We start from the raw sequence: 22,831 nt of genomic DNA on the forward strand, positions 1-22,831 counted from the left end.
CTTCATAGAAATTCTTTCAGGTTATACAATCAACTAGCTGAAGTCAAGCAAAAGGAAGAAAAGGGAAAACTGGAGGCTTATGCCCAAAACAGAGCAAGGGCGAAAGAGTTTCATAAGGTGAGCAGGACACCCCACCATGTTACTTCATTCTGGACACTAACTGAAACCACTAAACTTCCTTTTACTCTCTCCACAGAAAACACTAGAGAAACTTCGAACCAAAAATACATGCTGACTTTCTACAAACAGGATACAATGGAGTTTTATTTGAAGTCAATAAATTTTTATTTAATAATTTTCACGTTATGTTGTGATTCCTTCAGTGCCCATCAAAGTGAAGCTCAAAATTTCTCTTAATCTAAGGCAGCCCTGCAGGAAAAGTAGATACAGGTTAATCTAGAACATTTATGATTATTGCTTTTTCCAATTTTTTCCAATTTTATTACAGTATATCTCCTCTGGAAAACATAGCACTACTATTGAGTGACTATCGCATCCTATGGAGAACTTCTATCTTCGGTCACAGCGTTAAGAGCTCTTGGTTTGGAAACCCAACAAGCCCTCTTTGAAATGACCACCATATAGTATCTTCTGTGTTATATACACACCTTTTTGAAGCAAACAATTCAAGTCAGCCGTACCACTGCTCAGGAGGCCAAAATCTAGTTGCTATGTTCAAATGACCAACAAAAAGCTGAAATTGATCAGCCCTGCATAACAACACAGAAAAGTAACTCACCTAACAATATTAGAAACAATATTAGAAATCTTGGGAAGGTAGCTCAGTGATAGAGTGCTTGCACTGGGTTTTTGATTCCTCAGCACCACATAAGAAGTGGTGCTGTGCTCAAGTGATAGAATGCTAGCATTAAGTTAAAGAGCTGAGGGCCCAGAGTTCAGGCCCTACCACCAACTCATTAATATATATTAATCTTATTAGAAAATTTATTTCTGTACTATTAGACAGTGAACATTGTTGTGAGCCAGAGAAATGAGTGTCACCTCTGCCTGATGAAGGCATACAGATTTGCTTAGGAGGTACCTTCAAATACAACACACTCTCCCCTTGCCTTTATAAATACACTGAAACATGTACAGCATGAGCTGCTGCACTCTTTAAACCCCTGGATGGTGTACATGGTTCTACTTAATGTCCATCAATGTCTTCAATCTCCTACAAGCTCCCCTCAGAAATAACATACACAGCTGGTCTACAGAAGAATAAAACTAGTAAGCTAGTGTTCCCAATAGGCTGATTGCTAACAATGTAGCATATACAATGAAAACCTAGTGGGGAATTTTTTTATGGTCATGTCCACAGCGAATTAGAAACTGCATTCTATCAGCCTTGGTAATGACCATTAGACAAATAACAAAATACTTTGCTATTAGGAGAATACTTACCTGCCACAAATCTTTTATTAGGGCTTCTTGCACTATTACAGAATTACTGATGACACATCTGTGAATAAAAGGACTTTCAAAATTAGGTGGCTAAAACTTAAAATACCCTTAACCTTGCTGCATTCTTCAATACATAGGTCTCTAACATATGGCACTGGGCAAAGGATGTGACATGATCATCACTAGCCTTAGCCAGACACTGTCTCATAAGAATAAAAAAAATATTACTCTGATACTACACCTCAACTCCGAAATTTGAATCTCAAGTTACCACTGCTAAAAACAGTTCTAAATTCCTTCTGTGGACGTTCAGAAAGGCTGCTTCATTCAGCTCATTCAGAGCAGTTGAACATTTTTGCCCATCATCATAACATCATACATCACTGCAAGCCATATAAACATGAATGATTAACCTTTGTTCCTAATAGTAAAAGTCAAGTGAAAAAAAAAAAATCAAATTTGGTTGCAATGACATTGCTAACTAGTCCTGTAGTGAATTTACATAGCATCACACAAATTAGGCTACCGGCACGTCTAATTAATGAGATAAAGGTTCTTACCTAAAATCCTTGAAATGTCATTCCACAATCAAATTTTGGGATCTTAGAAAGAAAGTACAGAAAGCTCATTATGAATAATTCTTTGCATTACTATTAATACTGAGTGAACACATTTCTCATTTTATCTTGACTTATGAGCTTATGTTACAGGTCTCATTGTCACCACTGCAATGCATATACTGTGATGGAAGCACAACCTGTGTCTGAATTTAGCCTCAGTAACCAGTTTTGGACCCTGATCAACAGTGCCCATTCATATCGGGAATGAGGCCTTGTGCAAGTTCCTCCCAAGTTCTGCATATGCATGAAGTCTGTTATAGGGTAGAAATGAACAGCTAGGTAGGAATAGAAATAGCCTTACACTTTAAGTCCAACAGCTTGATTCAACTGCTAACTGCCTGCCTAGAGAAAGAAAAGCATTTACTGAGATCATTTATTCAAAGTATTATCAATATGAACTGTCAAACTGTATATACTGTATCAATAGAACTACCAGGTTTACCATGGACAAAGCCAAGAAAACCAACGATGCCAGATATTGAATTTCTATTGCACTGTCCTTTGAACACATCAGCAGGAGGTATTGCTGAGTGCAGATACCATACAGTGCAACTATAATTACACTGTGTTCGCCTTCCATCATGCTGAGAAAATTTGACTTTATGCACCATTATTAGCCCAACAATGTAATTATCATCTTACAAACTATCCATCTTTATCTAATCAAGCCAAATAACTAGAAAGTACACTAGAGTTACTATAGGATTGAACTATGGTATCACCTACTGGAAGAGGGCTTTAATTCATGCCTGTAATCCTACCTAAGTCAGGAGGCTTATAGTTAGTTGAGAATAGCTGTTTGAAGCCAGCCTGGGGAGTAAAGTCTGTGAGCCAGAACTGGAACTGTGGCTCAAGTGAGCAAAATAAAGCTCAGAAACAGCACTCAAGCCCTTGAATTCAACCCCCACCTTAGGCCTGAAGGGCCAAGCACTGCCCACATGAAACATTACAAATGTCATGGTTATTGCTGCTTCAATTTTTTTTGAGCTAAGAGACCCTTTTTTGAAACAAGGTCTATACTCTAGAGTGGTCTCAAGCTGCCATCTTCTGGTCTCTGAAATTGCAGGTATGGGCTAGTGTGCTGGTCAGCTTAATCTCCTTATTGACTCTAGGTATTCAAGACAAAACATGCCTAACCTGCTTATGGCATATACCTAGTCTATTGTGGTATGAAGCCAGCCTGGGCAAGAGAAGCCGCTGAGACCCCAATTCATCTGGCTTTTATGGTAGTTTATCTCCAGTTGCAAAGCTAATAATGAACAGCACACTAACCCTGAGTTCAAGCCCTGTACTGTGGCACTAAAAGCAAATTTATAAAAATGGCACCCTTGATGCTGTGGTGACTCACTTTAATCCTAGGCTCCTGAGGACTTTCAGACATTTGCAATTTAGTCAGCCCAAGCAGTCCATTTCCAATCATAAAGCCCCACTGGGGATATGGCTCAAGTGATAAGCATACCACCCCAACAAGCAAACCAAACAAGGATGAGACTGAGCTCTTGACCTCAGAACAGGCAAAAAAAAAAAAAAAAAAAAGGAAAAATAAGCATAGGAGGGCACAGTGATTCATGTCAATAATCACATCTACTCAAGGAGCTAAGATTTGAGATCTGAGGATCAACATTCAAAGTCAGCATAGGCAGTAAAGTACTTCTATACACAGTTAAATTACTTCACTTACCCAATTTTCTTATGAATAAGCTGGCAGCATAGTAATTTCTCCTGAGAAAGTATCAAAGAAAAGCTTAGGACGCTCTATTTCCAGAAATTGAAAGGTATTACATATTTAGAATGAATAGACATCTAGCTCTGTCAGAATTAAGCTATAGTTCATTCTGTATCATGCAGCAGTTGAACAGTTACATTCATCATCAGAACTAAAATGCTCTTACCAAAAGATTTATTGGGAATTAAAACTTACCTATATCACAGTCAGGAATTGTATAGACTTCAGAGACATTCTAATACCTAAGTTAAAATATATATATATGAGCAAGGCATGATAGCTTAATGCTTTTAATTCTACCTACTTAGAAAACATCTGAAGCCAGGTGCTGGCGGCTCACACCTGTAATCCTAGCTACTCAGGAGGCTGATCTGAGGAATACGGTTTAAAACCAGCCCAGGCAGGAAAGTCCTTGAGACTCATCTCCAATTAACCACCAGAAAACTGGAAGTGACCAAAATAATCTCAATGTATATAATGGTATACACACTAAAACATTTGTATATTCACATAATTCTATTTTTATATAAACAGACATATCATACATGTCTTGTGTCTTGCAGTTACTTCCCACAGACAGAATAGTCCTGTGAGTAAAGCACACCACAAATTTACTCTGTGAGGCGTTTCCAACGATGTGTTGCCACAGATGCTCCATCGGGATAGACCTCACCAACACTATTTTTAAGTATGAAATCAAATTAACTAATTGTCATTGTCATTAGAACAGGAAACCCAAGGCATATTTCACATTAGTCAATCTTATACTTACTGTAAATATGATCCACTCACAGTAAATTTGTCTTGAACTCCAGACCTCATTTTCTCAAAATAGAAGCCTTAAAAAAAAAGCCATCTTCATGTTATCACATTAACAATTAAATGTTTACTAAGTCTCAGAAGCATAAATTTGATTTTACATCAACTTTATTCTCAGAGCAACCTGTGTGAATTAAAGCCTCACATTTCGAACTGTTGTAGTAATCATATTCCTTCTTACATGTACCAAAATCTCATATCAGCAATGAGTTCTGGGTTGCAAAAGAGGATTTACTATTTGCACCTGTCTGTAAGGCTTTGTTACAAATTAAACAAAGACACACACAAGTGCTCCAATATACATCAATACATAATTAGTAACACTGTAATTACAGTAGTTGAAAGCAAAGGTATTACAGTTAGTAAAATAGGAATCTTTATGGTGCCGAGGATTGAACTTAGCTCCTTGGACTTTCAGTCAGATCACCAACTCATGGGAAAACTAATTCTTGTAACAATCTGAAACATTGAACTAAGGTATCTGAAACATTCAGATACCTTCCATCAATAAATTGCTTACAGCTTTAAATAACACCTATGGTTTTAACAGAGGCATGAAGATGAGTTATTTCAAGGATCGCCTGAGCTATTATTACATTACACACCATATCTCAAAAAGACCACAAAAGTTGGCTGTATAAAAATGACTTAATACTTTTTTTTCCTCATCATTAAAATCGTTTCAATGTTGCAGTCACATCTGTTAAGATTACCTTGCTCTGAAATCAGTTATTAGTGTTAAAAAACAGGACTAGGGCTGGGAAGGTGGCTCAGTGGTAGAGTGCTTGCCTTGCATGCATGATGAGGCCCTGGGTTCATCATTAAAATCGTTTCAATGTTGCAGTAACATCTGTAAGATTACCTTGCTCTGGAATCAGTAATTAGTGTGTTAAAAAACAGGACTATGGAAGTGGCGCTGTAGCTCAAGTGGTAGAGCACTCGCCTTGAGCTGAAGAGCTGAGGGACAGCGCCCAGGCCCAGAGTTCAAGCCCCACAACCAACAACAAAAAAAAAACAGGACTATGGCTGGGAAGGTGGCTCAGTTGTAGAGTGCTTGCCTTGCATGCATGATGAGGCCCTGGGTTCGATTCTTCAGCACCACATAAGCAAAAAGAAAAAAAGCCGGAACTGGCGCTGTGGCTCCAGTGGTAGAGCGTTAGCCTTGAGCTGAAGAGCTGAGGGACAGCGCCCAGGCCCAGAGTTCAGGCCCCACCACCTGACCAAAAAAAAAAAAAAAACAAAACAGCAAGACTATAACTCGGAGAACAATACCCCACCCTTTCCTCAGCGTTTCCTTTTTAACCATTTTGTTCTCCTTGTATACACTTCAGATGTTCCTATTCTTCTCCTTTGGATGTTCTTGATTCAAAAATTCTTCATCGAAAACTGGTTCATACATTCACATTTAACCTTCCTATTGAAAGTCATTCTTGCTGTATATCGTTTACCTCCTTTTCAGGCCAATCTGTCCTCTTTACCCTTTTTGTGTTCTTAGAAGTTCTCTTCTTAGACAATGCAACTTCATTATTTTCTTGTTCTAAATCCACCTTTCTTTTCTTTGGGAATTTAGAACTTATTATGAAACGACTGTGCTCCTACATAAAAAAAAAAAATTTCAGTGTAACTATGCAGATAATCTATGTGTCTTAATGCCATTTCTTGGGGGGGGGGGGGGGGGAATGTAAGCTATATCCAGGTGCAAAATTCCAAATTGTCTACATATTTTCTCATTTTACTATTAATACCCCAAATTTAAAAGTTCATAGAAATCCTTTCAGCCCAGGTCACAGCTCAGTGGCAGAATGCTTGCTTTAAGACAATGTTTGATCCCCAGCAATGCAAATATAAGTGTCCATATTATCTTTGTCACATATCTCAAATATTTCTTGTTTCCTGCATTAAATTTACTGAGCCTTTCAAATTTAAATGGTATGTACCAAAACTGCTGTACCAGCTCCTAACTTCCCCAAACGAGGTAAAACACTTACTACCATCTGGATATCACAATCATGTTCAAGGTGTGCAGTCTCCTCTTCACCTCTGTAACAAAAAGATGCATACCTTAAAAAATGAAGTCTTTGTTAATCAGTTATATACTCTTGATAAAGCAGTACTAGTGATGGGGGAAAAAGAAAAACTATTCTGTTTAACACTCCAATAGTTGAGCTCAAGCTCAAATACAATTCTAACTACAACTTATTCCAGCATTTACTGAGTATTAAAAACACTGTGGGTCAAACCTATTAGCATAGTTATTTAACATGACTCAACTTACAACTCTTCAATAGGAGAAATGGATCCATCATCATCCAAGTATTTGTATCTACGACTATCCAGATCTTCCTTTTCTAAATCTTCACCAACATTCATTTGTTTCAATGATTCCTTAAGGTGGTGTTCATACTTTAGTTTCTCAATGTGGTTAAAAAATCCTCTTGCAACAGCTTGCTGTAAAAACATTTTGTTCTTTAGTGTAGTAAGTTTAGATGTTTTCCTTCATAATCATCAGGTAAAATAGGTACCTATAAAATGTGGACCATCTGGACTTTAACCAATCCCCATTTCTGGACTCTGCATTGTTCCTTATAATGAATCCTGTATTGTTTCTCTTGGGGGAAGGGGGGAAAATCATCGGTTCTGGAAAGGGACTAATTATCATTCAAGTATTTGAATGAATGGGTTTCATTTGAATTACTGCAAATAGGCAAAACCTGTATTTACAGGTTGTATTTTAAAACAAGAGACAAGGACTGGGAATGTGCCTCAGTGGTAGAATGCTTACCTAGCATGCATGAAGGCCCTGGGTTTTATTCTTCAGTACCGTATGTAAACAAAATAGCCATGAAGTGTCGCTCTGTGGCTCCAGTGGTAGAATACCAACCTGGAGCTGAAGCTCATGGACAGTACCCAAGCCCAAAGTTCATTGTTTTAGTCTAACATGCAACATCTAAATTTTCACTGAATATGCTACGATTCCACCCTGAAATCCAAGTGTTCAGCTTAGAGATGTGCTTTACACAGAAACTAGTATAAAACAGATTCATCATCCTGGCTTAGGTGGCACATGCCTCTAATTCCCATCTTGGCTGACTGGAGATCAAAGCAGTAAACAGTAAAGCTGTCTCCCATCTTCCATTAACCACTAAAAAGCCCAGTAAGTGGTACAAATGAGAGTGCACTAGCCTCAAGCAACAAAAGCTCACAGTGCGCAGGCAGACCTGACTTCATGCCTGGGGAGGGATGGGGGGGAGGCGTGGCAACTGGATAAATCATACAAAATCATTGAAAAAGGGATGGATGGAAACAAAGGAGTATTTTCAAAATATACTGCAAATAATCTGAATACAGCATAAGGGATCTCAATGAAAGCAACCAACCAATATGAGGTTAAAGGGCAGGGAAATGGACACCTTTTGTTGTCGGTCATGGAGCCTTCACTCAGAACCTGCACGCTGGAGCTCTTTTGCTCAAGGATAATCCTCTACTACCTGTACCACAAAGCCACTTGAGGTTTTGAGTGGTTAGTTGCAGTCTCAAGGAGACTGATCTGCCCAGGCTGGCTTTGAACCTGGATCCTTAGATCTCATCCTCCTGAGTAGTTATGATTACAGGAATTAGCCACTATTACCCTGCTCAAAAATTAAGCATAATTTTGCTTTCACAAAAATTTCATGTTTCATGACAGGAATATTAAACAGGCTCTGTGGTGAGTAGAGCTGGTAAGAGGGGTAAATAAGGATCAATAGTCATAGTAGTTTGTCTGCCTATATGAAAATAAAACCAGTTGAAAAAGCCCAAATAGTTTTAATGGGATTTGATGCAATGGGTGCTATTGGTTTTATTGTGTATGTTAACATTATCCTCACTGTAGTCCACAGCTCCACCCAGACCTGAGCTCCTCCCTGCCCTAGAGTTCCTGCTCGATAGCTGGCCACCCCCTATCCCATCTAGATCAACCTGTGTATGCAACTTGACCCAGAGCTACCCACCTGGATGGGGGGGGGGGGCCCAGATGCCATATTACTCCCTCTCGTGGGGGATATACGACCCCTCTAATAAACCTTATAATCTTTCTCCTGTGCCTGTCTGCTTGGGCATAGTTCCCTGGAATGGTTCTGATGGATATTAACAGTATATAGGAGTAGATGTGCCATGTGAAACCTCCCTTTGTATAACAAATGCATGCTAATATTTTTCAAGTATTTCAGGCTCTATTCCAAGTGTATTTCTTTTGGTATGGATTAAATTGGGCTTGAACTCTTGGCCTTGTGCTTTTTCACCAAAGGGTGGTGGTCTACCACTGGAAGCACAGCCCACATCCAACTTTTTGCTTTGCTGATTAACTTCAGACTTCTGCCTGAGGTAGACTGAAACTTAAATCCTCAGAGTAGTTAGGGTTGCAGGTGTGAACCACTAGTGCCAGACTTCCAGGGATACATTAGGACAATTCTGAGTATTTTTGTTTTGGCCAGCCCTGGGAGTAAGAACCCAGGGCCTGGGCACTGTCCTTGGGCTTCTTTTGATCAAGGATAGCACCCTACCACTTGAGCCACAGGGCCACTTCTAGCCTTTTCTTATGTGGTATGGAAGAGTTGAACCTGGGGCTTCATACATGCTAGGCAAGCACTGTAACCACTATGGAACATTACCAGTCCTCCATTTTTAAATCTATGCACATCAACAAATAAATACCTACCTCAAAGGTTAAAATTTTCCTCCATGGCAATGTTTTTTTTCCACTCTCTGTCTGTAAAAATAGAAACCTTGATCCTTTGTCTTTAATTTGTTTCTTATCTATGTGGGACCTTCTAGTGCTTCTTCTGCCTTTTGGTCTTCCCCTGGGTCCTAATTTTCGTTTATATTTCTTCTTTTTACGTTTCCGTTTCTTTTGCTTGAATCTTTCAAAAATGGCTTTTAAAGTCAATGGTCTTGGTTCTATAGATGAGTCACTTGATGAATCTGTTTCAACACTTTCAAATGATTGAGTAGGAATAGATTTTCTGATAAAGTCTGTTTTTTGCCTCCGTTTAGGTGAGAAAGGAACACATTGTGTTTTAAATAAACTGCTACCAGATGAAGAGTCCTCACTATTAACAAAAAAAAACAGTGAATGACCAATTATAATGTAGCAAAATGTACATTTCTTCCAGACTTATATATAAAACGCCTAGCTGGAAACTGGTGGCTCACACCTGTAATCCTAGCTACTAAGGAGGCTGAGATCTGAGGATCATGGTTCAATGCCAGCACGGGAAAGAAAGTCCATGTACTTATCTCCAATTAACCACCAGAAATGACTGCCAAAAATTAAAAGTATTTATTCTTACATCAGTAACAATAAAACTTTAGAACAGGGGGGAGGATTGGGTGGTGGGGAGGTAGGGAAGGGATGTGAAGGGTAAACAAAAGAGGAGGCTGCAATGCTTGATAAGAAATGTATGCATTATCCTGCCCATGTAATTGTAACCCCTTTGTACAGTATGTTCACAAAAAAAAAATTAAATTTAAAAAAAAAAACAAAAAAACTTTAGAACAGGGTAGAGATCAGCCAGTGTCCTAACCATCATATCTAAAATTGACACACCACCTCTGGTAAAAAACATATCTTCATTTTGTGAAACTATATGCTCCAGTGGTCTACAGCAATCCCTAACCAGTGCACTACACAAAACTGGGGTAATTTACTCAGTAATAGAATGTTTTTTCAATAACTCAAACTATACAAACAAGTCAGTGCTTTCTTAAGTCAATGAACTTATCTCCTGGTAACCAAATACCCTAAGTATTTTGACTAGTCAGTCATGTCTCTCATAAAAATCCATTTACCTTTCATTTTCAATTTCCATAGCTCTGTCAGATGACATGCAGTCAGCAGAATCCATTTGTCTTCAAGTTTTCTACAATTACAAATTTCAGTTAATGTAATATAGCTCCACAGAATAAATGCAAACACACCCAATCATCTAAAATCTAGAGCCTATTTCATTTCTGTAAACCAGGAAGTTGCATTCTGGGGTTGGAAGTGTCACGAGTTCAAGTCCAGTCTCAGAAAAATAAATGCTATATTTCCAGGCTCTTTTCACTTTTACTCTCTTCATATATTCAAAGCTTCATCAGCCACAGTAACAAAATCATTAATACAATAATGTATATTAGTAGACAAAAAGGAGTTTCCAATGCCCAAGGAAATTATGTATTTATATTCCTGGTGTGGGATTTACCAGAACTATCCTTGCTTTTATGGATACTGTTTTGTCCACAAACTAAGACGATATGCTTACTTTGTGTTAACTACTTATTTCACTATTACAATTCTCTTATACATGAAGCATGCCATCTAAATAGTAACAAGTCCTAAAATAAAGTACTCCAAATACAGAAAAATGGCCGGGACAGTAATTTTTTTTTTGTCCTTTCTGGTGAGTGCTGGTTCCAAGGCTTGGATTCTGTCCCCCTCAGCTTATTTGCTCAAGGCTGTGCTTAGGCTAAACATCCCCCTCCCCAGCCAGATGCCGGGTGGCTCGCGCCTGCCATACTAGCTACTGAGGAGGCTGAGATTTGAGGATCGCGGTTCAAAGCTAGGCCAGGCAGACACAAAGTCCCTGAGACTCTGATCTCCAATAAACCACCAGAAAACCGGAAGTGGCTCAGGAGGTAGAGAGCTCGCCTGAAGCTGAAGAGCTGAGGGACAGCGCCCAAACCCAGAGTTCAAGACCCACGACCGACAGAAAAACAAAAACAAAGCCAGGAGGAATGTAACCGATATAGCTGGAGCACCTTGGGCCCGGGGGCGCGCGCAGGCCCGGCGTCGGTCCCAAGGCGGGCCTGCTGCGGGCGCAGGCTGCGTGGCCGGCAGCGTCTCGTTACCGAGCTGAGGGCATAGCGCAGGTTAAGATGGCGCAGTGTCGGTCGCCGGCAGGATTGGATCCCGGAGCGCCGGCGGCACACGCACTTCAACCCCAACTCAACGGCTCCACCGAGGGCCCACGCTGTCCGTCCTGCGCGGCGCCGAGACAGGGCGGAGCCGCGGCGCGCCTCGTCCTCCACGCGGGCCCCGGCCGATGCTGCCCGAGCGCGCCGCCTGCGCGCGCTGAGCTCCACGCGGGCTGCAGCCCGAGCCCCCGGCCACCGCGAGGTCCCCCACACCCCGCTCTGCACAGGGCCTCGACCTCCTCAGCCGCGCCGTGCCCCACACCCCGCTCTGCACACGGCGCAGTAGCTACCTCCTCAGCCGCGCGGCGGAAAGAACGCGCCGGGCCCCCAGCCGCAGTTAAGACTCGCGTCGAAGTCTCGCGGCAACACAGCACAGCGAGAGGTGGGAGGAGACGCAACCCGGAAGCCCCTAAAGGACTCCGCGGGAGGGCAGCGCGGGGGGGGGGGGGGGGGCGGGGGCGGGGGAGGAAATAGGCGGGGCGGCTCGAGGGGTGGTGGGGCGTGGCCTGGAGGGGAGAGGCCGCGGGGTTGGCGCGGGGAACAGAGGGGTGGGGCGGAGGGCGCGGGAGGACGCGGAGGGAGGGGCAGCGGAGCCTAGCGTGGGGCGGCGCGGGAGGACGGAGAGCGGGGAAGAGGCCGAGGGGCGGGGGGCCAGGGGGCGTGGAGGCCGGCGTGGCCGGAGACGGAGGGGCGGAGCGGGAGCGCCGCTGCGGGGGACGGAGGGATGGGGGCCACGGAGGGGCGGGACACGGAGGCCGCCGCCGGACGTCGTTGCCGGCTGGCCCCCTCAGGCCTCCCCGCCCTGTGTTGCCGGCTGGCGCCCCCAGGCTTCCCCGCCCGGCGCAGCGAGGTTTCGGGAGCTCGCGCTGTCCGGTAGGTAAGCTTTGCGCGTCGGGCGCAGACGTGGGGTTGCCGGCCGGCGCCCGCAGGCCTCCCCGCCCGGCGCGGCGAGGTCTCGGGAGCACGCGCTTTCCGGTAGTAAGACTTTGCGGGTCGGGCGCGGCAGGTGTGCCGTGGGGTCTCCTGCGAGCCCATGTCAGGCGGAGCCTTGAAGCAGCCGGGGACCCTGTGCCTCCGGGACCGGCCTCTGCCTTGGACGCTCGTACTCTGTGAAGTAGCCTTTTTTTTTTTCCCCAAAAAAGTAGATTTTGTTGTTTAAAAACGGAAGAAACCTTTGTATTTTCATTTTTTTTTGGGGGGGGGGGCCCGGTCGTGGGGCCTGAACTCTGGGCCTGGGCACTGTCCCTCAGCTCTTCAGCTCAAGGCTAGCGCTCTACCACTTGAGCCACAGCGCCACTTCCGGCTTTTTTCTTTTTGCTTATGTGGTGCTGAGGAATCGAACCCAGGGCCTTGAGCATGCAAGGCAAGCGCTCTACCACTGAGCCACCTTCTCAGCCCACGGAAGAAATCTTTGATAGAACAATTCCAGACTAAGTCTGATCCTCGTCCTGCCAGACTTCGGGAGCTCACACCTGTAACCCTAGCTAACTTTTCTACAGTTCTAAAAGGTTTTATTTTTAAAAGTGAAAAGAAGAGCCGGGGTCCGGTGGCTCACACCTATACTCCTAGCCACGGGCAGCTGAAACCTGGAGAATCAGGCTTCAAGGCCACACTGCAGAGAAGTCTGAAAGACTCATCTCCAGCAGAAGCTGAGACGGCTCCAATAGAATGCCAGTGGCGAGGGAACCAGCCAAGCTCTGGATTCAAATCCAAATTAGGGCAAAAAAATGTTTTTAGTCTGACCTTGTAGGCACCTCTATCAGTCTGAAGTTACTATGTGCTCCAGTTGCTTGTCTCACAAACTGTCACATTCACCTTCATGAGTGAACAGGCACAGCACAAACTGAAAATGCAAACCCCTTGCTGGAGAAAAAGAGACGTGTCATTGTAGACGCTAAAATAGCTGGTGTAGTGGTGCATGCATATCCAGACACTTGAGGATCCCATTTGGTGGTCTGCATTCCATAGCCAGAACTTGTCCCCAATACAAAACATGCTAAAATACTCTAAAAGCTCCCCCGTGGAAATGCTCTGGTTTTGCCTTTGTTGGGAAAATGGATGAAAAAGGAAAAGGAATAGGCTGGACTTACAATCAACAGACGAGGAGTGCTAATTGAAGAACAGCCAGAGGCACAGACCTTCCCACGGTTTTGGAGGTTTTGGGTGTTGTGTGAGAGAGTTGGGACAGGTTTTTATATGAGGTCTGAGCAAGGAGACAGGTTAAGGAAAAATCCACTAGGTCAAGGAAGGTGGGGGCTTATCAAATGGAACCACAATAGGATGTTTACAGCTGGGCTTAAGACGATTGCCCTGCCAGCACATCAAACAAGTACACATTTACCTGGGATTTTACCTGGTGTCCCAATGTTCCTGGGACAATAGGGTGGGGGGAGTCAGTCCTTCATATTCCATCTTTAGGTGGAATGATCAGGCCAAGAAGGGAGAGGGAAGCCTTAGGTGTCTTAAAATTGGTTGTTGTAGGAAGTGGCACCATAGCTCAAGTGGTAGAGTGCTCGCCTTGAGCTGAAGAGCTGAGGGACAGCTCTTGAGCCCAGAGTTCAAGCCCCACGACCAACAACAACAAAAAAAAGTAAAGGAGAAATTGGTTGTTGTATACCATTGCAAGTAAACAAATTTAAAGCAAAATTATCAGCATGCTTTGCCATTCTTTTCTTTATATTGTACAGTACTTTTAAATACAACTTTAAAAACATTTAGATGCAGAATCACTGAAATGTCACAATTTATAGTTTACATAGCCATGTATTTTTTTTGTTGCTATGAGTGGAAGTGCTGTACAAAACTAACTCAGCTGTTCTTAATTTTTTCCCTAAAGTACTGGGGATTGAATCCAGAGCCTCATCAATGCTAGGCAAGCATTGTACCACTTGAGCTAAGCTCCAAGCCTTTTGGGTTTTGAGAAAGGGGGTGTCTTGTTATCCTTAACCTATTTCTGCCTCTCATGTAATGTTTTTATTCTACTTTTTTTTTGGTCAGTCGTGGGACTTGAACCCAGGGCCTTGATTGCTGTCCCTGAGCTTTTTTGCTAAATGGTAGTGCTAATTTGTGAGTGTGTAGATACACACACATACACACACACAAAATGTGTGTGTCTGGTGTCAGCATCTGGTGGCCATGTAATTGATAACACTAATTGCATACTGGCAATGCCAATCTTGTCCTAGCACCTTAAATCTGGTACATCATAAATGTTTAACAAAGCCGGGGACCAGTGGCTCATGCCTGTAATCCTAGCTAGTCAGGAGGCTGAGATCTGAGGATGGAGGTTCAAAGCCAGCTCAGGCAGGAAAGTCCATGAGACTCTTCTCTCCAATAAACCACAAGAAAACCGGAAGTGGTGCTGTGGCTTAAGAGGTAAAGCGCTAGCCTTGAGCTGAAGACCTGAAGGACAGCATCCAGGCCCAGATTTCAAGCCCCACTACCAATAATAAGTAAATGTTTAACAAGTAATTGGTGGCTGGATACCATGGCTCACATCACTAATCACAGCTACTTGGGAGGCAGAGACTTAGAAGGAGGCCAGCCTGGAAACTATCTTGAAAATAAACTATACAACTTATGTGTGTGGTGAGAGTGAAAAACTGGGAGAAAGCAAGGGAAAGGGTGACATAGTCTAAAAGGAAATGCACTATGCCTGACTTTTGTAAACCATCTGTTTAATAAAGACTTTGTTAATTAAAAAATAAAATATAACCAGGCACCAGTGGCCTATTCCTGTAAACCTAGCTAGCTATTCAGGAGGCTGAGATCTGAGGATCATGGTTCAGTCAGCGCAAGTAGGAAAGTCTGTCAGACTCCTACCTCCATTAACTACTAAAAAAAAACAGAAGTGGCCCTATGACCAACAACAACAACAAAAAATTATTTCTTTTTGTCACCTGAAATTATCATTCCTTCACTGGTGAGCAGATCTGCAGTGCTCCTAGAAACTCAACCAGCCTTAAGAGTTTTATATTCCTGTTGTGATTGGCCTGGACTGCAGTTAGAGTCCATCTATTCCCCCCTTCATTTTATTTATCTTGCTCTGCTTGCACATCTCAACATTTTTATACCTGATGTGAGGTAAGTACTACTATCTGTGGATGTGTTGCTACTTACTGTGAAGTGTATCTGGAGAATGATTTTAAGATAGCAAGTTTCACTTGTTATATTAAGGTAATTGAAAAAACTTGTCTACCAAGAAAAATTACTTATTTGTAAACTAAAGTATCAGAAGCTAATCATTCCATAGGTTTCCATTTCTATTAGTAATTTTAATTTTCTTTTGAAAATTGTAGCCTAGGCCTTCACACACAGTGAGACTAAAGGAGGATCCTCGGGGAAGGGGGGGGGGGGGGGTGGGAGGAACACAAAGGCACAATGCCTATGTGCCTCTGATCATGTAAAATAATAGTTACCGAAATTCCAAAAAAATTGTTTTTGAACTGTTTTTAAATTTTCCTTTGTAACAATAAAATTGTTTTGTTTGGGTTTTTTTTTTTTTTGGGGGGGGGGGTCCAGTCATGGAGCCTAAACTCTGGGCCTGGGCACTGTTCCTCAGCTCTTCAGCTCAAGACTAGCGCTCTACCACTTGAGCCACAGCGTCACTTCCGGCTTTTTTCTTTTTGCTTATATGGTACTGTGGAATCGAACCCAGGGCCTCATGCATGCAAGGCAAGCGCTATACCACTGAGCCAACTTCCCCAGCCCCTAAAATTTTTTTTTTTTTTTTTTGTAAAAAAATTCAGGTTTTGAGCCAGTCACTGGTGGCTCACTCCTGGAATCCTAGCTACTCAAGAGGCTGAGATCTGAGCATCTCGGTTCAAAGCCAGCCTGGGCATGAGACTCATCTCCAATAAACCACCAGGAAACTGGAAATGGTGCTGTAGCTCAAGTGGTAGGGTGCTTGTCCTAGGTTGAAGACGGACAGCACCCAGGCCCAGAGTTCAAGCCCCACAACCAACCAAAAAAAAAAAAAAAATCAAGTTTTGGGAACTGGGGATGTGCTTATAGAGTGTTTGCCTAGCATTCATGAAACCCTGGGTATAATTCCCCAATAGCACATAACAGAGAAAGCTGGAAATAGTGCTGTGGCTTAAGTGGTAGAGCACTAGCCTTTAGCACAGAGATACTTAATTTTTAGCTTAAAAGTCAAATACAAATTAAGAATGATTATGTGTGTGTTGATTCATATGCGCACACACATACACTATACAGTATAGTATAATAGGCATATCATGTATCTAGTATACATAATATGCTACCTACAACCACTTAGCTTGTGTGTGTGTGTATGTGTGTGTGTGTCTGCTGGTACTAGGACTTGAACTTTGCATTCTGACTCTGTTTTTTTACTCTTCCATTTGAACCATGCCTCTGGTATAGATTTTTTTTTGGTGGTTAAGTAGAGGTAAGAGTCTTAGAGATTTTGTCTGCCCAAACTGGCTTTGAACTCTGATCCTGCTAAGTAGTAAAGATATCCAGCTAGACACTTGTTCATAATCCTTAGTAATTTTGCTTCAAGACCTATTTACCACAATGGAGGGGGTAACAATGTTCAATAGGAAGTGTACTCATTACCTCACTCATGTAACTGTAACCCTCTGTATAGTATCTTTACAATAATAAAAAAAAAAGACCTATTTACCATTGACCAACCAAACCCTAGAAAATTAAGTTCATATGCTGGGCACCTGTTGTTCTGGCCTGTAATCCTAGCTACTCAGGAGGCTGAGATCTGAGGATCATGGTTTGAAGCCAGCTGGGGCAGGAAAGTCCATGAGACTTAGCTCCAGTTAACCACCAGAAAACCAGAAGTGGTGCTGTGGCATAAGTGGTAGAGCACTAGCTTTGAGCTGAACCTGAAGGACAGCACCCAGGCCCAGAGTTCAAGCCCCACAACTAACAAAAAGAGAAAAAGAAAAAAAGAGAAAATTAAGATCAATGAGGATAAGTGACCAAAGAAAGGAATCACGGGTACCTTCTTGGTTTGGGAATTTTCTCTTGTGTCTTTTTGTTTTGTTTTGTTTTTGGGTCCGGTCCTGGGGCCTGAACTCTGGGCCTGGGCACTGTCCCTTAGCTCTTTAGCTCAAGGCTAGCACTCTACCACTTGAGCCACAGCACCACTTCCGGCTTTTTTCTTTTTGCTTATGTGGTGCTGAGGAATTGAACCCAGGGCCTCAGGCATGCAAGGCAAGCGCTCTACCACTGAGCCAACTTCCCAGCCCTCTTGTGTCTTTTTAAATGTTAACCATTTAAAAGAACAAAGCCCAGTGCCAGACTCCTTACAGCATGGCCGATGGTGCTGCTGCTAATTTAACATTCCTGAGCCAAGGAAGCCAAGTCCATGCCAGGGTGTCAGGTAAGTGAAGCCCGGTTCCCGTCACCATGGACAGTTTCTTCTTTGTCTGTGAGCTCTCGGGCTACACTTATTCCTTCACCTTTAAAGTAGAGGAGGAGGAAGATGCAGAGCATATGTTGGCATTAACTATGCTCTGCCTCACCAAGGGAGCAAAGGATAAGGATAACATGGTAGAAATTGTTGCCCAGCACCATGACCACCAGGAGATTGCAGTACCTGTGGCCAGTCTCAAGTTGTCTTGCCAGCCCATGCTTAGTCTGGATGACTTTCAGCTTCAAATACCTGTGACTTTCCAGCTGATGTCTGGCTCTGGCCCTGGACAGATCACTGGTTGGCACCAGATTGTTACTATAAGCAATGATGGTTCTGAAGATGATGAGAGTGAAGATGGAGAGGAGGAAGCTGAGTTGTTCACTATCCTTCCTGCAAAAAGGAGAGGGGCAGGCTCTAGTTCTTTTTGGTCAAGTATCTGCCTGCTTACATGTGCTGCACACCACATTCCTGGACAAGTGTAAAGAACTATGTATGTTCTTCATTGTAGAGGAGTTGGGTGAAAGAGAGTTAGTATGGTGCTGGGATAACAAGGGCAGTCTCCATAGGGCCTTGGTCCCAAACTATGCCTTTTCTGTAAGGGTGGAAGACTTCTTTTTCATGAGCATTGAAAGTCAGTATTTGAACACCATAATAACATTTTTAAACACTTTTTATATTTTTAGATAAATGCTTAAAGTACTGAGGGGTTTCTGAAGGAAAAACAAAAAACAAAACCAGTGCCAGTAGTCCCAGCTACTCAACAGTCTGAAATCTGAGGATTGTGGTTTGAAGCCACCTAGAGCAGGAAAGTGCCTGAGATTTATCTCCAATTACACCACAGCAGGCCAGAAAAAAAAAAAAAAGAGCTATGGTAGAGTGCTAGCATTAAATAGTAAAGCTAAGGAATAGTGCTCAGGCTTGAGTTCAGTCCTCAGTACTGGCAAGAGAGAGTGATAAAGAGATAGAGAGATAATATAATACTGGTTGGAAATACAGCTCTGTGGTAGAAGCGTGCCTAGCATGCATGAGGCCCTGGGTTTGATCGCCAGGACAACAAAAAAGAATAGTATTAGAAGAGGTCACTTGGGCATTGTTCAGTTGAAATACTAGATGCTGTGATTGTCTTTCTGTGGGAACAGGAAAATCTTTTGCTCTCTTTGTATAACTGAACTCTTGAGTGTAGAAAATTCAAAATGTATTTTGCCCTCTTTATGGTTATGTAACTCCTTAATTGTTCATTTACAGAGCAGTGGCTGTTCTTGCTGATAACACTGTAAACTTGTAATAACTGGCCAACACCAGCTCCACCTGCAACCTCCCACCTAAAGAAGAGGGAAACATGTCTTGTAATGAATTTTCGCTTCATGTGCCAACTCTGAAGGAGCTTGCTGGAGGTAAAAACAATATTTACGTTGGGGTTTTTTTATTTTTATTTTTGTCAGTTGTGGGGCTTGAACTCTAGGCCTGGGCGCTGTCCTCGGGTCTTCTGCTCAAGGCTAGCACTCTACCACTTGAGCCACAGCACCACTTGCAGTTTTCTGGTGGTTTACTGGAGATAAACCAGGCCTTTCCTGCCTGGGCTGGCTTTGAACCAAGATCCTCAGATCTCAGCTAGGATTACAGGCATGAGCCACCAGCGCCTGGCTCACTTTGGATTTTTAAGGTCTATTTTAAGGTAAAAATGATTTTAATGTATTTTATTCCTTATCTGTGTTTTTATCTTGGTTGTTGAAATGGTGCTTTCAATACAGAATTTTCCATTCCAGTATCTGTCCTGTACTGTTTTGTAGTAGAGTAGGGCTTGAACTCAGGGACTGGGCACTGTCCCTGAGCCCCTGTCTCTCTCTCTCTCTCTCTCTCCCTCTCTCTCTCTGTCTCTCTCTCTCTCTTTCTGCTAGTCATGGCATTTGAACTCAGGGCCTGGGTGCTGTCCCTAAGCTCTTTTGCTCAAAGGTAGCACTCTGCCACTTTGAGGTACCACTATTCAATTTCTGGTGGTTAATTGGAGATAAAATTCTTAGGGACTTTCCTGCTGGGTCAGGTTTTGAACCTTGATCCTCAGTTACAGGCATAAGCCACTGGCACCCAGCTTGTCCCTGAACTTCTTTTTGTTCAAGGTTAGCATTCTACCATTTGAGCCACAGCTACATTTTTTCAGTTTTTTGGCAGTTTTTTGTTGGAGGTAAGTCTCACCAGCTTTCCTGTCTGAGCTGGCTTCAAACTGTGATCCTCAGATCTCAGCCTCCTGAGTAGCTAGGCTTGCAGGCAAGAGCCACTGGCTCCAGCCTGTACTAGTATCTTTTGTTTTTATTGAGAAAGTTCAAAATTGTGTTTCTCTTCAAAAAAAAAAAAAACAAGAAAACTAAATTAAGCATTTATATATGTTTGATGATACCAGTTTTACACAGGGGACTGGTACTCCAAGATTTAAATATGTGTGATGTGCCCAAGCAGAGTTCAAGCCACATACAACCAACAACAAAAAAAAAAAAAAAAGAAGGAAGAAAAAGAGAAAGAAAGGGAAGGTGGCTCAGAGCTTGCCTCGCATGTATGAGGCTCTGGGTTCGATTCCTCAGCACCACATAAACAGAAAAAGCCAGAAATGGTACTATAGTTCAAGTGGTTAAGCTCTTGCCTTGAGCTGAAGAGCTCGGGGACAGGCCCAGAGTTCAAGCCCTACAACCGAAAATAAATAAATAAATAAAATAATATAAGTATAGGTTGCCAGTAAGTCACACAGAAAACTTAAAGGAAGAGTTAAATGCTAAATTTTGACTTCATGTCAAGCATCCCTTTTTTACATGTTTATTAGTTTTGCAGAAGGGGCTGCAAGATAACTTCGCTGATGTCCAGGTCTCTGTAGTTGATTGTCCTGATTTGACTAAGGAACCATTTACCTTTCCTGTAAGAGGTAAGCAAGCTTTTTAATATGCTTTTGGTTTTCTTTTTTTCTGAGCCCATATAATTTTTTTTTTTTTTTTTTTTTTTTGGTCAGTCGTAGGGCTTGAACTCTGGGCCTAGGTGCTGTCCCTCAGCTCTTCAGCTCAAGGCTAGTGCTCTACCACTTGAGCCACTTCCAGTTTTCTAGTGGTTTATTGGAGATAAGAGTCATATGGACTTTCCTGCCTGGGCTGGCTTTGAACCGTGATCCTTAGATCTCAACCTCCTTAGTATCTAGGATTACAGGTGTGAACCACCAGCATCCGGCTCCATATAATTTTTTTTTAATCAGTAAAATAGCATATTGTTAAAAACTTATAGGCTAAATTTTGCCTGATTTCTATGTTCATTTTTAATGTTGGTCAAATTTCACTTTACACCCACATAGGAAAGATAATGTTTTATGTGCTTCACTGGTTGTATAATAGATATTCAATAAACTGGAAAGTTTTTTTTGTTTGTTTTTTTGTAGTACTAGTGAACTCTAGCCCGTTGTGGACTGGCCCAATGCCCCCCAGTTCTCAATAGGCTAGAATACTTTGTGTGTGTGTGTGTGTGTGTGTGCCAAAACTGGGACTTGCACTCAGGGCCAGAGTACAGTCCCTTAGCTTTTTCCACTCAATGCTGATGCTCTACCACTTGAGTGGTTACTTGAAGACAAGAGTCTCAAGGATTTTCCTGCCTGAGTTGGCTTCAAACTAATCCTAGTCATTAGGACTGCATGAACTACTACGAACCACCAGCTAAGAATGTTGATACTGTATCCTGATAACGCAATTGCTTTTAATTGTTCAAATGAGTACTGGGACACTAACTTTAATTTTTGGTTTTATTTCTTTATTCAATACCATAAAGGATCTTAAAAGGCTTATATTTAATTCACTTATTAAATACTTCCAACTTTTCAATAAATTTGCAAAGTGGTACACTGGAAAATGGAGACACTATTTGAAATGAAAAGGGAAGGACATTAATATTGGTTGAGTATAATAATGTGTCATTATGATAGATGCCCATTTTTTGCAAAGTATTAGTTGCAAACATAGAAAAGAAACTGAAGCTGAGAGAAGCTGAAGCGTGAGGCAGCTCTGTCTGCCTCAGATGTCCTTCTACCAAAACTATTGCTCTCTTATTATGTAATTGATACCTTCTATTAAAAAGATACCTGGATCCTAGAACCCTTAGCCAGGGCAATAAGGCAAGAAAAAGACATTAAAGGGATCCGCATAGGGAAAGAAGAAGTGAAACTATCCCTTTTTGCAGACGACATGATACTATACCTCCACGATCCCAAAAACTCCATCCCCAAACTTTTAGAAATCATAAGTCACTTCGGCAAAATAGCAGGATACAAAATAAACCCACAAAAATCAGTTGCCTTCCTATACACTGATAACGTACAGGAAGAGAGGGAAATAAAGGGAGCAACCCCATTCACAATAACCTCCCAAAAAATAAAATATTTAGGAATTAACCTAACCAAAGATGTAAAAGAACTATTTAATGAGAACTATAAAAAGTCAAAGAGAGAAATTGCAGAAGACACTAGGAAATGGAAAGACCTCCCATGCTCCTGGATAGGCCGACTTAATATAGTAAAGATGGTGATACTTCCAAAACTAATATACAAATTCAATGCAATTCCTATTAAAATCCCAATGACGTACATCACTGAAATACAGAAAACAGTCCAAAAATTTATATGGAACAACAAAAGACCTAGAATAGCCAAAACAATTCTAGGGGATAAAGACAATATGGGAGGGCTATCCATGCCGAACTTCAAACTCTACTACAGAGCTATAATAACAAAGACAGCATGGTACTGGCACAAAAACAGACCCGAAGACCAATGGAACAGAATAGAAGATCCAGATATAAATCCACAGGCCTACAGCCAGCTGATATTCGACAAAGGAGCCAAAGACATACAATGGAAGAAACACGGCCTCTTCAACCGCTGGTGCTGGGAAAACTGGGCAGCCACATGCAGAA

General features: G+C 42.3%; 3 protein-coding genes, 8 non-coding genes and 1 pseudogene across 23 annotated transcripts in view; 3 read left to right on the top strand and 9 right to left on the bottom strand.

The window, feature by feature from the left end:
• Positions 1-357, top strand: part of Cep295 (centrosomal protein 295) — a 52,935-nt gene extending 52,578 nt beyond the window's left edge. For 7 of the 8 annotated variants that reach the window (XM_042685207.1, XM_042685209.1, XM_042685210.1 and 4 more), the window contains one exon: positions 21-357. In XM_042685207.1, the coding sequence (XP_042541141.1) occupies positions 21-357 (337 nt within the window). The remainder of the gene's footprint in view (positions 1-20) is intronic. The other variant, XM_042685211.1, reaches the window with a different exon arrangement.
• On the bottom strand, positions 247-11,870 carry Taf1d (TATA-box binding protein associated factor, RNA polymerase I subunit D). 6 transcript variants are annotated; one of them, XM_042685222.1, is made up of 14 exons: positions 11,793-11,870; positions 10,396-10,466; positions 9,266-9,656; positions 6,845-7,017; positions 6,558-6,609; positions 6,018-6,164; positions 4,523-4,589; positions 3,946-3,992; positions 3,706-3,746; positions 2,326-2,362; positions 1,965-2,006; positions 1,405-1,462; positions 609-710; positions 247-369 (listed from the first exon to the last, which is right to left on the bottom strand). In XM_042685222.1, the coding sequence occupies exons 2-7, from the start codon at positions 10,449-10,451 to the stop codon at positions 4,569-4,571; spliced, it is 840 nt and encodes a 279-aa protein (XP_042541156.1). In that variant the 5' UTR covers positions 10,452-10,466; positions 11,793-11,870; the 3' UTR covers positions 247-369; positions 609-710; positions 1,405-1,462; positions 1,965-2,006; positions 2,326-2,362; positions 3,706-3,746; positions 3,946-3,992; positions 4,523-4,568. The 6 variants fall into 6 exon arrangements, with proteins under 6 accessions (XP_042541156.1, XP_042541154.1, XP_042541157.1 ...); XM_042685220.1 differs by having other exon boundaries at positions 2,326-2,366; XM_042685223.1 differs by lacking the exon at positions 2,326-2,362.
• Positions 446-577, bottom strand: LOC122112485. The gene has a single exon (XR_006148216.1). It is a non-coding gene; the product is annotated as a small nucleolar RNA SNORA25 (small nucleolar RNA).
• LOC122112487 lies at positions 1,237-1,361 on the bottom strand. The gene has a single exon (XR_006148218.1). It is a non-coding gene; the product is annotated as a small nucleolar RNA SNORA32 (small nucleolar RNA).
• LOC122112483 lies at positions 1,708-1,780 on the bottom strand. Its single transcript, XR_006148214.1, has one exon. It is a non-coding gene; the product is annotated as a small nucleolar RNA Z40 (small nucleolar RNA).
• Positions 2,104-2,236, bottom strand: LOC122112486. The gene has a single exon (XR_006148217.1). It is a non-coding gene; the product is annotated as a small nucleolar RNA SNORA1 (small nucleolar RNA).
• Positions 2,438-2,575, bottom strand: LOC122112484. The gene has a single exon (XR_006148215.1). It is a non-coding gene; the product is annotated as a small nucleolar RNA SNORA8 (small nucleolar RNA).
• On the bottom strand, positions 3,832-3,902 carry LOC122112497. The gene has a single exon (XR_006148226.1). It is a non-coding gene; the product is annotated as a small nucleolar RNA SNORD5 (small nucleolar RNA).
• LOC122112490 lies at positions 4,301-4,424 on the bottom strand. The gene has a single exon (XR_006148219.1). It is a non-coding gene; the product is annotated as a small nucleolar RNA SNORA18 (small nucleolar RNA).
• On the bottom strand, positions 4,736-4,862 carry LOC122112494. The gene has a single exon (XR_006148224.1). It is a non-coding gene; the product is annotated as a small nucleolar RNA SNORA40 (small nucleolar RNA).
• Positions 11,871-12,317: 447 nt separating the features above from the next.
• Positions 12,318-22,831, top strand: part of CUNH11orf54 (chromosome unknown C11orf54 homolog) — a 30,027-nt gene continuing 19,513 nt past the window's right edge. The window contains exons 1-3 of the mRNA XM_042685217.1: positions 12,318-12,379; positions 19,142-19,290; positions 20,709-20,807. Coding sequence (XP_042541151.1) covers positions 19,236-19,290; positions 20,709-20,807 — 154 coding nt within the window. The 5' untranslated portion in view covers positions 12,318-12,379; positions 19,142-19,235. The remainder of the gene's footprint in view (positions 12,380-19,141; positions 19,291-20,708; positions 20,808-22,831) is intronic.
• On the top strand, positions 17,794-18,449 carry LOC122112421 (annotated as a pseudogene).

Source organism: Dipodomys spectabilis, unplaced genomic scaffold (assembly GCF_019054845.1).
Source record: "Dipodomys spectabilis isolate Male_0828 unplaced genomic scaffold, ASM1905484v1 ptg000094l, whole genome shotgun sequence".
Classification (NCBI taxonomy): Eukaryota; Metazoa; Chordata; class Mammalia; order Rodentia; family Heteromyidae; genus Dipodomys; species Dipodomys spectabilis.

Excerpts from the sequence above, each read along its gene's own strand:
- Taf1d (XM_042685218.1), bottom strand. The coding sequence starts at position 10,451 with ATGGATTCTGCTGACTGCATGTCATCTGACAGAGCTATGGAAATTGAA. Across the intron at positions 6,610-6,844 it reads ATTTCTCCTATTGAAGAGTT|AGGTGAAGAGGAGACTGCAC; the intron begins GTAAGTTGAGTC and ends TTTTTGTTACAG. Across the intron at positions 6,165-6,557 it reads ATTGTGATATCCAGATGGTA|GAGCACAGTCGTTTCATAAT; the intron begins GTAAGTGTTTTA and ends TTTTTTATGTAG.